A 14544-nucleotide genomic window follows, 5' to 3' on the forward strand; every position below is an offset into this window, starting at 1 on the left:
CAAATTATATACTAAATGCAGTCAGAATAAAATGCGTGTTGAAAAATTCATAATCTAGTGACCACACTTATAAGCGTGTTGAAAGTCCATAGAAATGACAAATGCAGTAAAGCATAAAAGAAAGCCGATTACGTCTCTACGCGTGGCTGGGCTGTAAGGGGTAGAGTTGTTCAAGGAAATGCTGCCAAGAGCAGAAATTTCCTGCATATAGCTCAGCTTCATATCCTAGCACCGGTTCAAATGTTGTCAGGATGCACCGGCAGACAGTGGCACAAGACTGTTTCACATCATATATCATCTAAGGGATATGCTCTCTCTGCTAAATTTCAATTAGATGTAGGAATCAGCTACGCACAGTGTACCCTCTACGAGGAAGAATCATGAGACACCAGGTAAATGATGTAGCCACATACTTTCAGGAACCAACAAATCGATAAACATCATAACAGGTTCTCCATTTAGGTAAATAGCATTTCACGAGTCTTGACTGGACTACAAAATTCAACTACTGCTTTTTTCAAATTGACCACAATCAAGCTTCAGCCTACTCCCTCAGGCGACACTACTGCTTTTTCAAATTGACCGCAATCAAGCTTCAGTCTGCTCCCTCAGGCGACGGATCGTGCTTCTGACAGTGACTGCACTAGCAGTGCTGGTAGTGCCAAAAAACAAAATGAGCAAACATAAGAGACAAGAATGACATGGTATTTGGAGAAAATAGATGTAATCAGCAGCAGAACATACTTCATGGTATAGGCTCCACCAGCCTTAACCTTCCCACAGTCCTTGCATCCCCATATTCCAACTGCTTTCCGCTTCACAGCAAACTGTGATTCGAGAATACATCAGAAACAAAGAAAGAATACACAACAAATAATATAAGGATAACAAAAAAGAATGATCTCAAATTACAAAGAATTGTCATACATTTTATAAAGTGAGGATAAGATGTTACGGCTATTAACCTGTCTAAATGTAAACAATATTATCATTATCTCTGCATGGCTAGAATGATGTAAAGCAGACAGAATCAAGAACTGGTACACAGTAAGTTAAAGTACACTGCTCACTTGAGAGCAAACACTATGTGATACAACATAAATGCACAGTTGAACCTGCCAGCAGGCAGCGAAAACAATACAAGTAATCACTGAAGTCATTGACGAATTTACCTTGCCACAGAACTCACAGAAGTACTTAGAATGCTGGGAGACCTCCATCTTCTTGATCTGCTTACGCAAACTGGCACCATACCTGGTACCTGCACACCATTGATATTACAAGGACAAATCAATTAGCATGCATTCACACGATTGTGTTAAGTAATGTATTGTACAGCTTCAATGTTGTTACCATATTTGCCAACAATTCCAGCCTTCTTGGTGCGCTTCGTCTAGACATGCAACAGAAACAAGATAATTTAGAACACTCTACAAGTATAGCGAAACAGAAAAGTGCATGTATGATTGAATACCTAACAAATCGCATTTGTGCACCTCAGCAGATGAGAATTTGAATCTACCATTCAATATGGAGGTGACGCAAACAATAGTTGCATGTTACATATCAAAAAATTATTTAGTCATATGATGTGCATAATAGTATCTCATGGAAGGACCAAAACAAAGAGGAAAGCACTATACTAATCATTCAGGTAGTGGAAATGGAGATTAAGGCGCTGCTTGGAATGCTGTAATTTTTCAGGGAGGGGCTGGTATTTAGTTAGTTGAACTCCCCTCAAAGTTCAACTAAATACCAGCAGCCCTTCCACTAAAATTTCAACAATCCAAGCAGGCCCACTCAAGCTCATATTTGCCCACTTGTACATAATTGTAGTAAATGATCAAAGATTTCATGAAAGTAACACAACTTGGTTGTAAACACTTGCTTTCTTAGTTCCCTCCATCTGCTACGAGTACAATTCACCCATCATATCGGTCAAATTGGTCACAGGAGTGGAATTTTAACCTACCAGACAAAACACCGTAAGCTACACCAACATAATACAGTGTGATTTACGGAAGCACGAACCATAGCAAGGGAAAAAAACACAACCTCAGTACCTCACTCTAGATCTAACAAATACGGGTGATTTCTCTCGGAAACAGACCAAAATGTCCGTGGATCTAACTTGGAATGCTTATTTACGGTCCTCAAGAACAACCTACTCACATAATCATCAACCTTTCTTATTTCTAACCCTCACACAATCGCAAACCTAGATGCTTCCTACATCGTACAGGTATGAAACGATATACCCCGCAGAGCGCAGATCAATACATCTATCAAAGAGGGGAACTGAGAGCGTACCATCTCGTCGGCGAGGAGGAGGCGTCCGCGGAAAGGTTCGGCGGCGGCAGCTAGGGCTGGGAGACGGCGGCGCGCGGGCGAGAGGTCTCAAGATGTAGGAAGCAGCGTGGCGGACCACTATATAGGTGGGCTCGTCGCTAGCGCAGGTACGCTTTTGGGCCGCACTCTGAAACATAGGCGAGCGTAGGTGGGCCACCGAAGGGTGTCTGTACTGGGCCTCTTTTAATGCGTTTATAGGCTTAGCCTCAGGGTTCAGAACAGTTGGGCTTTGGGCCGATAGAAATCAAGTTGTCTTATCTATATACTTATATTATATTATTATTTATATATATAACCAAAATGCCCGTGCGTTGCAACGGGACAACAAAATAAATTATACACTTGAAAATATACATTAAAACTTTTTCTCTTTGGTCTATTTTTACGAGCATCAAACACCAGCAGATTTAAAATTTCCGTGTATTTTTTGATAGATCCCATGTATCAATGGCACATTTTTTTCCCTTTTCTTCCTCTCGTCACACCACCACCCCCGACTTGTCTCGTGCGGTACAAATACAATATTACAAACATATTTCTGTGAAGGCTCAAACATCAATTGCATTCATATTTTTGTACATTATATATTCCTAATTCAAGCAATACGAAAAGTAATCAACCTGCACTGCCTCTCAGCCTCTCAGTCCTACCCGCAGGAGTATCACTTGATCTGGACCAGTACATCATGTTCAATTGAGGTTTATTAATTTCAACACAATTAACTCAATTCTTGGATACAGGAAAAAAACACAAAGTTCAAAAGCTATTTTCAGGAGCTCTAAAAAAAAGCTGTTTTCAGGAGAGATGAAATTGGCATTTGTAAACTCGTGCATAACTGATCACCTCCATCATCGGTGCAGACGTGCATGTGCCTGCAGCATCCGCATGAGGACGGCCTCCTCGGTAGCTGCCTCTGCCCTGGCCTCAAACCGGCAGCTGGCGACAACGTCCACGACCTGACGCAGCGATCTGCGGCTCGGGCGGACGAAGTTTCCGGCTGTCGACGAGACGGGGGCTGGCCAGTAGTTTGTACTCAGCAGCAGGTACTCGATCGCAACCTCTAAAAAATATTTATAGATCGATAGATGGGTGGATATTTATATTTGGCAGTTCATATTATTATCTAAAGCTTATGTATTCTTCCGTGGATGCCAATGAGTGGGTTCCAGTCCTATTCTGTGCATGTAACGGGCCAGCCTACTTAGTACGTCTAATATACATGCAATCTTGGAGGCCTACAAATTTTTTGGGAAATTTGACAGACGACGGTGAATGGAACGGTCCGTATTTTTTAGATTGGTATAGAATAGATTACACCGTCATCTGTCAAACTTCCCAAAAAATGTGGGCCCCCCAAAATTGCATGTATATTAGGCCTACCAAGCCGGCTGGCCCGTTTCCTGCACCGAATTGGACTGGAACTCCCCGAGGGAATCCATCACCAGCGGGATCGTTAGGAGAGTCGGACAACAACTCCGAATCTGAGTACATACCGTTTCCTTTACCGTCGTATGTCAAACTTTCCCAAAAAAATTGTGGGCCCCCCAAGATTGCATGTATATTAGGCCTACTAAGCCGGTTAGCCCGTTTCCTGCACCGAATTGGACTGGAACTCCACGAGGGAATCCATCGCCAGCGGGAACGTTACCAGAGTCGGGCAACAACTCTGAATCTGACGAGAAAAAAAGATATTTGGTGATCGTTAAAGAAGAGCAAAGAGAGGTTTTGATGCATATTTTTGAATGTATCATTTATTTTGTTGTTCCGTGGCAACGCACGAGCATTTCAGCTAGTAGTCTAGAAATAATTGATTATCCCTAAAAAAAGATTTCGCTCAAAAAAATCCCTAAAAATAGATGCTCTAAAAAAACCTAAAAAACGAAATAATTGATTACATTGAGGGAAATGATCCTCTCAAAAAAAGTCTTTAGGGAAATGAATTTTTTTGCCCAAAGCAACCCAAGAGTCAGTTTTGGCCCAAAATACGTTTCACTTTCACGTTTCTCAGCAAGTCGTCTCCTTTTCTTTTTTTTTTGAATTTAGCAAGTCGTCTCCTTGCCCTAAAAAAAGCAAGTCGTCTCCTTCTAGACCGTGATTTTTGGATGCGTAACACCATTAATGGCCAGCGGAGCTCCATTGGACATTATTGGAGAGCCCGTGCACGTGCCCTGGGTGCAGCAAGTACAGTAAATCCGTCCATGAACTCAGATCGTTATGCTCACAATTACCCCCATTTGGAAAAGAGTACTCTTTGGAAAATAGGCAAAGTTTTAGAAGCACACAACACAAGTTTGTAAATTTGACTACTGATAATCCAAAAATATGTTAAAACCAATATACACTGTTCTTTTAGTAGCATGTATATTTTGGCAGATATTTTTTGCGTGTATATTAGAAATTGTGTCAGCGTCTGCAACTGCGTCATGTCAATGCAACAGCACGAACGAACGAAAGTAAAGTTTTTTTTTTGACCAAGAACGAAGGAAAGTAAGGTAAATTTTGCGGTGTACTGTTGACATGCCTAAATTTTGAGGAGTACTACTGTACGTGATGGTCCATACTCCATAAACAGGTTCCAGAGCAGAGACCTTATCGGGAAATGCATGTACTGCAGGAATGTAAACACAGTATATTTAGGATAAGGAGTCAGCATTATTCAGCGCATGACAACAAGGGGCGATTGATCAAACAGTTTCAGAGCAGGCCAGTCAATTATAGGTAGCTTCCCTAGGTAAACTCTTGACAGCGTCGGCATTCATGTCCTCCATCGATCGATGGAAGCTGATGGAAGCAAGTAGGTAGGTCAGGTTTAATTTAAAGTGCTAGCATGTTTTTACTGGAGTATCTGGGTTTAGAATGTGCAGGTTTTATTTTTCACCGATGAGTCATAAACCCTGAACCCCATCTCGATATGGTAGCATACAGCCACCCAACCAAGCCTCAATGCCTCATCTCACCACCACCACAGCATGCTTGACTCTTTGTATGTATTGTAAGGTGCAATATGCATGCAAACTCTTTTGCCCCAAATTGATGCAACATGACACGGCGCCTACAGGGCTCTACATAACACAATTACCTAATACATCATCATCATCTATCCTTGCTTCCGGGTTACTCGTACGTTCTATACTACACCAAAAGGAAAATGTTCAGTTCCCGTTGCCAATTGCTGTTTGCAACAACGCAACGCGAGCTGTTTCTCCTATCTGATGATCAGTCACATGGTTCGCACTCACACGCGCACAATTAACGTACCCCGGCTAGCACGTCCCCGGTTTGCTTCAGACGGTTTCGAGCTCGCCGCCGCGGGCGGTGAGGCTCTTGTGCGCATCATCCTGGCCGCCGGATCTCTCCTTCTTGCACTTGTTGTACTCGCCGTAGAGGTAGGAGGAGAAGCCCCAGACGCAGAGCGCGGTGGCGACGGCCTTCTCGGCGCCGAAGGGGTCACCGAACACGACGACCCCGCCGATGACGTTCGCCGACAGCACCGCCGCCATGCAGACCCCGCTGTGGAGCGACGAGGTCAGGTAGATCACCCCGGCGGTGCCCATGAAGCACGCCTGCCACGTCACCACCAGCGTGGCGACGACTGCCCAGTAGACCCAGGTGGGCCCGTGCCACCTGGCCACGTCATCCCGGAACCCGCCGGTCGCCGCCAGCCCGACGCCCGCCACCGCGGTCGCCGTGGCCTGCATCACCGCCTGCACCTCGACGGCCATCACGAACCCGCCCGACACCGCCTCCCGGTACACGAGCTCCATCACCGGGAGGTACGCCGAGAAGAGCCCCGCCGCGCCCAACGTGACAACATAACCAAGTAAATACCCCTTCTTCCCTCCCCCGGAGGAGTTCTCCCCGGAGTCTCCCGACCGTAAAGCCAGGAGCACCGAGCAGAGCGTGAGGAGAACCACGGCATTGAGGTTCACGAAAGTTATCGGCAGTCTCACGATGAGCGTGGCCAGGACGAGAGTGAAGGCGAGCTGCGTGGAAAGGATGAGAGACGAAGTGGAGACGGGAAGGAGGGAAGTGCTGTAGGCGAAGAGCAGGTTGTTGACGCCCATGAGCGCCCCGATTATCAGCGACACGCACAGGAGACGCCGCGAGATCCACAGGAAGGGCCGCGGCGCCACGGCGGGCCGGGAGGCGCCGGGGCGGGAGGAGACGAGGAAGACGGCGGCGATCAGCATCGGGAACCCGGCCGATTGCACGAAGGTGACCACCCACTTGTTGTCCCCCTTGCGCGCGAAGTAGAGCCGCGAGAGCAGGCTCGACGCCACGGACCCGATCAGGAGCGCCGCGTAGTTGGCCATCAGGAGCAGCGTCGACCGGAGCCGGCGCGAAGGCGGAGCGGCGCCGCCGGAGGAGGTGGTGGAGGAGGAATTGCTCATGGTGGAGACGATTGCCATCGTCGAGGAAGAAGAGAAAGAAAGGAATCGAATTTGATGCGGCGGGTATTAGGTGGCCAGGGGATTTGGATTTTCTATGGAGATTTTGGAGGAGGGAGGGGAGATGAAGGATGGGGGAGTGGTGATTAATGGCGTGTAGTAAGGAGAATTTATAGCAAGGTTTGTGCTAGGCTGCTGCCATCTTAATTCCGTTTCTTCGGCTTTTCTGCAGCTGGATGTGTTTGCGTGGGTCGATCGATCGGTGCTGCCAGGAAAATATTGTAAAATGATACGCGTCGGTTACCCGTTAAAGTGCCAGTCAAATATATTTATTCGATCACGCCAAAACTGGGAATTAATGATTTCCCAAATATGTTCGATCACAGCCAGATTATTTGCTGGAGATAGACCATCTATGCAAGGGTGAACATTACCTGGAATACACGATCGATCATATGGTGTACTCATTCATTGCTCGATCAGATCGAGCCACTACTAGGAACCAAATTTGACCAGATTACATAGCCGCTCTAGGATTAATTGCTGATGCAAGCACGCATTTGTCCATCGGTCATGTATCAATGAATTCTTCAACCTAGCTACATTTGTGTGGAAGTGTGTGTATGAAATTTGACATATATGGCCGTTGGATCGATCGATCGGGTCCGTTCTATGGCGTGAAAAAACGGTTTGCTCCGGATCGATCGATCGGGATCGTTGAGATTGTGCTGGAGGCGGCCGTGATTTGCGAATTAAGAAGCGCAACAATATTGGGATGGGATTGGGGATCGATCCACCTTTCCTCGATTTGCAATTTGTTACCAAATCCAGGATCCTGCTGTGTCTTGTGTCCGTTCTTGGAATGGGATTTCCAACAGACACTGATTATTGGCGCCTCTCGCCTCTCTCTCGCCTAACGTCCACATGCTGTGTTCTTCGGCTATATGCAAATATGCAGGGGTCTGCATGTGTTTAAACTTTAAACCCTGGATGTGAAAACCGCATTGTCATTTTCTCCCGAAAGAGCCAAAGAGGTGCTAGCCTGAATGTGGAAACCTGCATCATTTACCCATGTGCAAGGGGAAATAAACAGAGGAGCGACCTTGAAGCAAATAAGGAACATAAATAATGCGAGATATATATGAACGAGCCTTATTATCACAGATTGACAAAAGTTCGCACATACCACGACGCATTCCAAATATGGCTCTCGAGTATATGTACGCTACAGTGTGGAGGAGTATTACTTTGGCATGCACATCTGGGTTGGACGACGATGCATCTGAATTGGGACCGGGGCCGGAGAGGAGGCCGGGCGCCCCCCACCCCCCACCCCATGCACAGCACAGCGAGTACCGACATCCTGCATGGCACACATGCATAAATCCAATCCACCTCAAACTCTTCAACCCGTTCGTTCGATAAGTACTATTTTTCTCGGTCCAACGACACATGTCACTCTTCAACCCGTTCGTTCGATAAATACTATTTTTCTCAGGCCAATAAAACATGTCTTAAGTTTATTAAAATTTAGATGTAACTAGACATGAGTTATTACTGTATAGATGCATATTCAAATTTGGTAAAAGTTGAGATGTAAAAAATACTACTGTTGAATGAATTTGCTGGGACGAGACTTGCCGAGAAGCAATTTGCATGCTGCCTGGCACGGTGAGCGCGTGCTACGTACTCCTGTGCTAAGCGCTTGACATCACCAGTTTTGTACTCCTACTATTACTCCTCACAAGTCCTTCTACGTACTCTTGGTGCTGCGTGGTTCTGCGTGCGTGTGTATCGAGCTATAGCTCGACGGAAACGCCTGGCAATTAATTAAGGTAGGTAGCTAAGGGGCGTGCATGACTGCATGCATGGATGGCGCGCGACACTTGTCGTGGCAGCCACGTACGAGACTTGGAGCGCCTCAGATCGACACTTGTCAGTATGTCTACGCGTACGTATACGGCGCGTATAGTGCGTCCCTAGATAAAACGGCTCTTGAGATTTTTCGTAAAAAAAAAAAAAGGTCCCGGGAAGGATAAAGAGACGACCGATGGGGTCGAGATCTCGGATTGATGTCATGAATCCCCTGCCGAACAGCTAGCATGAATCCCCTGTGTAGTTTCATTATTCTTATCAAAATATTACATTTATCTAGATGTATTTTAGGAATAAATACATTCATTCTTAGATAAATTTGAGATAAAAATTATGAAAACGAAAGAAGTATATATATATTTTCTCCGTCCAACAAAAGATATCTCAAGTTTGTGAAAATTTGGATGTATCTAAACATGACTCAGTGTATAGATGCATTCAAATTTAGTGAAAATTGAGACATCTTTTATTGGACGAAGGGAGTAATACTGATCGATTGATTGAGAATATACATATATATAGCATGTCTGTTGTAGGTAGCTAGCTAGTATAACAATGAGTACATATAGTATATCATCCTCAAGTCGGAAAATGTGCCCACCCACGAGATACGTACACACACGCGTGCGTACACATGCATGATTATGTGTAAACTCGTTTTAGTGCACACTAATTGTCGCAGCAAGCAACGACTTAATACTGGTAGTAAGTTGAATTTTATTTTCTTAATTAGAGATCGAGAGGTGCTCAAAAGCATCTCTGTGTATTTATAAGTTGAATTTTATTTTCTTAATCAGAGATCGAGAGATGCCCAAAAGTATCACATAATCTCTTTTTTCCTTAGCCGTACACTGCACGGTCGGTGTAGTGTAGAGAGAACTCGATCGGGCCAGCACCGCGGCCCCGCCCGCGCGCGCCCAGGGAAAGAAGAACTGGCGGCTCGCTGGAGTCACGCAGCAGCACTAGATCCAGAGAGCATGTTCAATGTTTGTGATTAGGGAGGTGATTGCACAGAATAAACCGGTTTTTGCTTGTTTCGTAGGACAGGTGTTTAATTAGGCACCTCTAGTATAGAAATAAGCATTGGTGCTTGAGAATAACCCGGTTTAATTTTGTAGCACTACCTCAAGCACCTTGCATTGAACATGCTCTGATGGCAGCCGCGCTCGTCAATTTTGACAATACAACGATAGAGAGAACACAAATATTTGAGGTCACAAAAGAGGAAAGTTTAATTTGCATGAAGTTAACTTGTTAGTAATATACTCCATTTCATAAAGTTTGGCGTATTTTGTTTCGTTAAGACAATACTTTGACCAATGATAACTCTATTAATACGTGCTTTTACATACATGAAATTTATATCGATAGATTCGCCTTTAAAGTCCTTTCTAATAATCATGATTTTGTATCATATATGTTACATATTAATAGAGTAATTTTTGATCAAAGTCTTGTCTTAACAAAACAAAATACGCCAACCTTTGTGAAAAGGAGGGAGTAAGAAATAATAAATGTTTTATGGGTTAATTTGATATATGCCACAACAATTTTGGCCATTTTGAAAAATGGCATGGCAATTTTCATCTTTTCAAAAATATCATTGCAAATATGCAGATTTTTCATCGTTTTCGAAGGATGAGAATTGCAGTGGCATTTTTCAAAGGATGATAGTTACAGTGGCATTTCTCAAAATCTCCAAAATTGCATTGATATATATCAAATTAACCCATGTTTTATTGGTTTTGCAAAAGGAAAGCACAATGAAGTGGTGACCATTGAATTTTGTATGCCTGTGATACCAATCCCGGCGGCCGGAGGCGTTTCTATGGAACAACGTTTCCTCTTTCTTTTTTGATCAACCGAACTGCGGTATGGCTTAGATGGATCGGCACTCTTTTAATGAAACTGTCAATTCAAGAAAGCCAACCCGTCCATGACGTTCCATTTGGCTCAAGGAACCGGAAGTGAAAAGCTTCGGTTTTGTTCTTTTTTTTTCCACCGGCAGTGGTCTCGATTTCCAGGAAGTAGTTCGATCGTTACGTGTCCAAACATCTGGCATTCGGCTCTAGCCATAGGCCGAAGGCCAAATTAACCAGAAAACTTACATTTTCTCTAGGAGGAGCCGCTATATATGACAAATGCCCAAGAACAGACGACCAACTTTCACAATAGGGACGCACTTGTTGCAAAAGAATTTAAGATGTGTAGTTAGAAGCAAATCAAATTATGGACTCTTGGGTGTATAGATGTTACAAATAGATTGTGTGTGACCATTCATTTGGTCAATTTCTCATGTACTTTAGAAAGAGGTATGTGAAAACTAAACCATTTCGCCGATAGAAAAAAAGAAATGCCAAGCCAGAATGCCAAGCCGTTTGTTTTGCTTTCAGAAGTTGCAAGACAAGTAGAACATTGTTTAGTCTTTTGAAACAAACCAGATAAACAGAAACCACAGCTGTTTTATCAAATGGTACAATTACAACTGGCAAGAAACCAAGAATTCCTTCTTTCCACTCACATGGTCATCCCTCCCTTTGCGTTTACACACCTTTATGAAACATAAAACTGGAACTACTCTCTCCTCCCCGGTGATTTCCTAAAAAATCAGAGCCATGTCCGACTCAGAACACACAAATTCCATATATTGGTCTGTATCTCAACTGGAAATATATACATTTATCTTCCTCTCGCGTCTTATATGAGTATATGTTGAACTAATAATGAAGCATTGATTTTGGTAGAAACAAAATTTTCCATTAGACAAATGAAACCAGGACAATCCATCAGCATGCTTTGATAGAAAGAAAGGTGTCATATCCAAAGCAAACAGCCAAATAAAAATAAGTAGTTGCACAGGGTGTGACCATCTAACAGCAAAACTTCATCTCATAAGTCTGATTTATCATCTCCACGGCATGCTAGATTGTATTTCTTTGTTTCTTTTTTTTTTTAAATAGAGCAACTTGGTGTTAGATTAATCAAGAGTTGAGTTTGTTTAGGACATGTACGTGTGGTGATGAGCACGTCGTGTCCGAGTCTAGATAGGTTAGTAGTACGTGGCTAATTAGTAGCAATACTAATAGGTTACGTTGGAGTCCTAGTAGTGTTAAGAGTTGGTTTTGGTGTGCATATATATACATGCACCAGGATCAAGCTTGTAACGTGAGTTGGGAGAAAGAAATAAAAGAGAAAAATATAGGGCACGATACGCGCCCTTGGCCAAATAATCTTGTGATCGTCGTCTGCGTGTGCGTCTTCATGTAATTGATCTTTGGGCAAACCCAACATTTGGTATCAGAGCGAGGTCCAAGATTTGAAGACGCGCTTGCCCCGGGAAGGCGATGTGCTAGCGCCTCAGGGCAGACAATAGTGGCGGAACGGCGTCCGCAGAACAGAGCGGGCAACGGCGGCGGAGCGGTGTTCGCGGATAAGAGCGGGCAAACGGTGGCAGTGCGCGAAGAGATGTTCAGCGGATTGGATCGGGCAATCGGTGGCTGTGCAGTGGAGCGACGTTCAACAGATCATATAGGACTATCGTCGCAGTGGACCGATCTCCTAGTAACGGGAGATCATCCTGATCGTCGGAAAGTACTCGACATCATGTCAAGCTGCGTATGTATGTCCATGTCAACGTCTGTGAGTCGTGGTTGTGTCCAAGTGCTCGTCTGTGTGAGACTCTGTTGCAGTGGAAGTGCGTCACGGTCGAAGGGCTGTCCGGTGAGGTGTATTACTGAGGGCGAAGACGTGCGTGCAGACAAGGTGGCGGGTGTCATCTGTGTGTCTCGGCAAGAAGACGGAAACTCAAGCGTATAGTGGGGTGGTAACCAGTGAAGGTGAGTCTCTTCAATGAGGACACGTCTCTATGTGGAGCTATGGATTTAGTTAGCACGTATTGTGCTAGGTGTGGACGGTGTAGTCCATGCGGGAGCTAGCGTGACTGGGAGTCTGGATCATACGTTGAGTGTAGTCGACGAGTTGTGAAGCTGCGGATGAGTCAACATCAGGGGAAGCACAAGGAAGACAAAAAGTCTTGATTAAAGAGAGATTGTTAGATTAATCAAGAGTTGAGTTTGTTTAGGACATGCACGTGTGGTGATGAGCACGTCGTGTCTGAGTCTAGATAGGTTAGTAGTACGTGGCTAATTAGTAGCAATACTAATAGGTTACGTTGGAGTCCTAGTAGTGTTAGGAGTTGATTTTGGTGTGCATATATATACATGCACCAGGATCAAGCTTGTAACGTGAGTTGGGAGAAAGAAATAAAAGAGAAAAATAGAGAGCACGATACGCTCATTTGGCCAAATAATCTTGTGATCGTCATGTGCATGTGAGTCTTCGTGTGATTGATCTTTGGGCAAACTCAACACTTGGTATTGACAAAAAACCTTGGCTTCTTTGCAATTTCAAAATAAATTATACACATTTCACTGGATAAGTGATGCCCCAAAAATAATGCAGTGGCTATACCTATTTTCACCCAAGTAAACCTGATTGTGTAAAGGATCGTTCTCTTAGTTTAATCACTCAATTTAAAGACGAGACACGATCATCAAAGAAGCTTCCTTCTGGATTGAGAACACCATTCACTGAGAAAGAATATCATGCAATTTTCCATTAAACATACATCAATTTTGCAAACCTGAACTCACTTGTAGTAATCATAACGATAGTTAAAAACGCCACAGTGGGTCAATCATCAGCAATGCATTAGCATCTTTACCATAAGATTATAAGAAAAACTGAATCTAATTCCTCAGGCAAAAGGTATATTTTAGTTTAGCAATGAAAGGTATGTTTCCCATGACTAACAGCTCGCAAGGTTCATGTTTACCTCTTGGCAAAAGACCTATGCTTTCATGCTGCTGCTGCTTTTTCCCTGATATACAACACTGTGTTATGTATGTATCCTCTGCTTTAACATACCCTCCTTACCAGAAAAATGAGAACATAAACAATCAGAGGGAAAAGTAAATATAGCTAGTTTACCTGAGAAGATGCGCACGTGATGGCCAACAAGCATGCATTCTCCCATTCAGAGTGAAAAACTTAAAGGCTAAAGGCATGTGGATACTGAAACAAGCAACATGATGCTTCCATCATCAGATTTCATCTATACCTCCTGAAAATAAAAAAAAAATCAGAAACATCCTATTAACCATATAAGCATCAAAGGTCTATTATTGCATCCCCGCCGCCATTGTCAAAAGTGGAGGCCAGAAAAAAAAAGAGAAACCTTAACCAGCGACCGATGACAACACATATACCTGCAGAATTTGAGATAAAGCATGATCGAAGGTACCATTGGTCGTCACATGGACTCTCTTGTTTTGTCGTATTCAAACACATAGTGTTGCCTCATGCTCTAATAAGTGTAGGAGTTAAATACTATAAGCAGGAGGGGAAAAAATTTAAGTGCTCGATTGACAGAAGTAGATCAAACATCTGTAGCAGAACAGATAACCAAAAGAAAAATCCAGAGTGCTTATCATTTGCTCAAATAGAAATTCAGATATATCATTTAATTTAATGAATGAAGACTCAAAATCACGTTCCTCAGAACGTCAAGTGAATTAATACAACTGTAGGGTAAAAAGGACACGTATGCTTTAGTGGTGACACGATGTAAGTCAAATGAAAATTCAACCTCAGTTTCTGAAGGAGAGACATCAATAAATTGGAAGGGAGCATTTCTTCTTCTTGGCTTAACCCATGTTCTTGAATAGCTTTCCTATAGCAGTTAGTCCTCATCAAATAAAAGCATATAGAAATCCGTAAGAAGTTGTCAAGATATGTGGATGGTATGGACTCAGTTTAGTTGCACACGACATGAGCAAAGTAGTAAAGATCAAGTTGATCCGATCTAATTAAGAAAGAGTCCAAAATATCATTCCAGTGTGTACAAGTTACTTAATTCACATTGTTTGACTTC

General features: G+C 43.5%; 2 protein-coding genes across 2 annotated transcripts; both read right to left on the reverse strand.

The window, feature by feature from the left end:
* Positions 1-393: 393 nt before the first annotated feature.
* Positions 394-2430, reverse strand: LOC100831339 (60S ribosomal protein L37a-1). Its single transcript, XM_003567879.3, has 5 exons — positions 2311-2430; positions 1354-1393; positions 1173-1261; positions 745-827; positions 394-652 (listed from the first exon to the last, which is right to left on the reverse strand). The coding sequence occupies exons 1-5, from the start codon at positions 2311-2313 to the stop codon at positions 589-591; spliced, it is 279 nt and encodes a 92-aa protein (XP_003567927.1). The 5' UTR covers positions 2314-2430; the 3' UTR covers positions 394-588.
* Positions 2431-5337: 2907 nt separating this feature from the next.
* On the reverse strand, positions 5338-7009 carry LOC100840203 (probable purine permease 4). The gene has a single exon (XM_003565886.4). The coding sequence runs from the start codon at positions 6756-6758 to the stop codon at positions 5634-5636; it is 1125 nt and encodes a 374-aa protein (XP_003565934.1). The 5' UTR covers positions 6759-7009; the 3' UTR covers positions 5338-5633.
* Between the last annotated feature and the right edge of the window lie 7535 nt (positions 7010-14544).

Source organism: Brachypodium distachyon, chromosome 2, assembly GCF_000005505.3.
Source record: "Brachypodium distachyon strain Bd21 chromosome 2, Brachypodium_distachyon_v3.0, whole genome shotgun sequence".
In the NCBI taxonomy this organism is placed as follows: Eukaryota; Viridiplantae; Streptophyta; class Magnoliopsida; order Poales; family Poaceae; genus Brachypodium; species Brachypodium distachyon.

Excerpts from the sequence above, each read along its gene's own strand:
- LOC100840203 (XM_003565886.4), bottom strand. The coding sequence starts at position 6,758 with ATGGCAATCGTCTCCACCATGAGCAATTCCTCCTCCACCACCTCCTCC.
- LOC100831339 (XM_003567879.3), bottom strand. Across the intron at positions 828-1,172 it reads TCTGTGAGTTCTGTGGCAAG|TTTGCTGTGAAGCGGAAAGC; the intron begins GTAAATTCGTCA and ends CTCGAATCACAG. Across the intron at positions 653-744 it reads GGTGGAGCCTATACCATGAA|CACTGCTAGTGCAGTCACTG; the intron begins GTATGTTCTGCT and ends TGGCACTACCAG.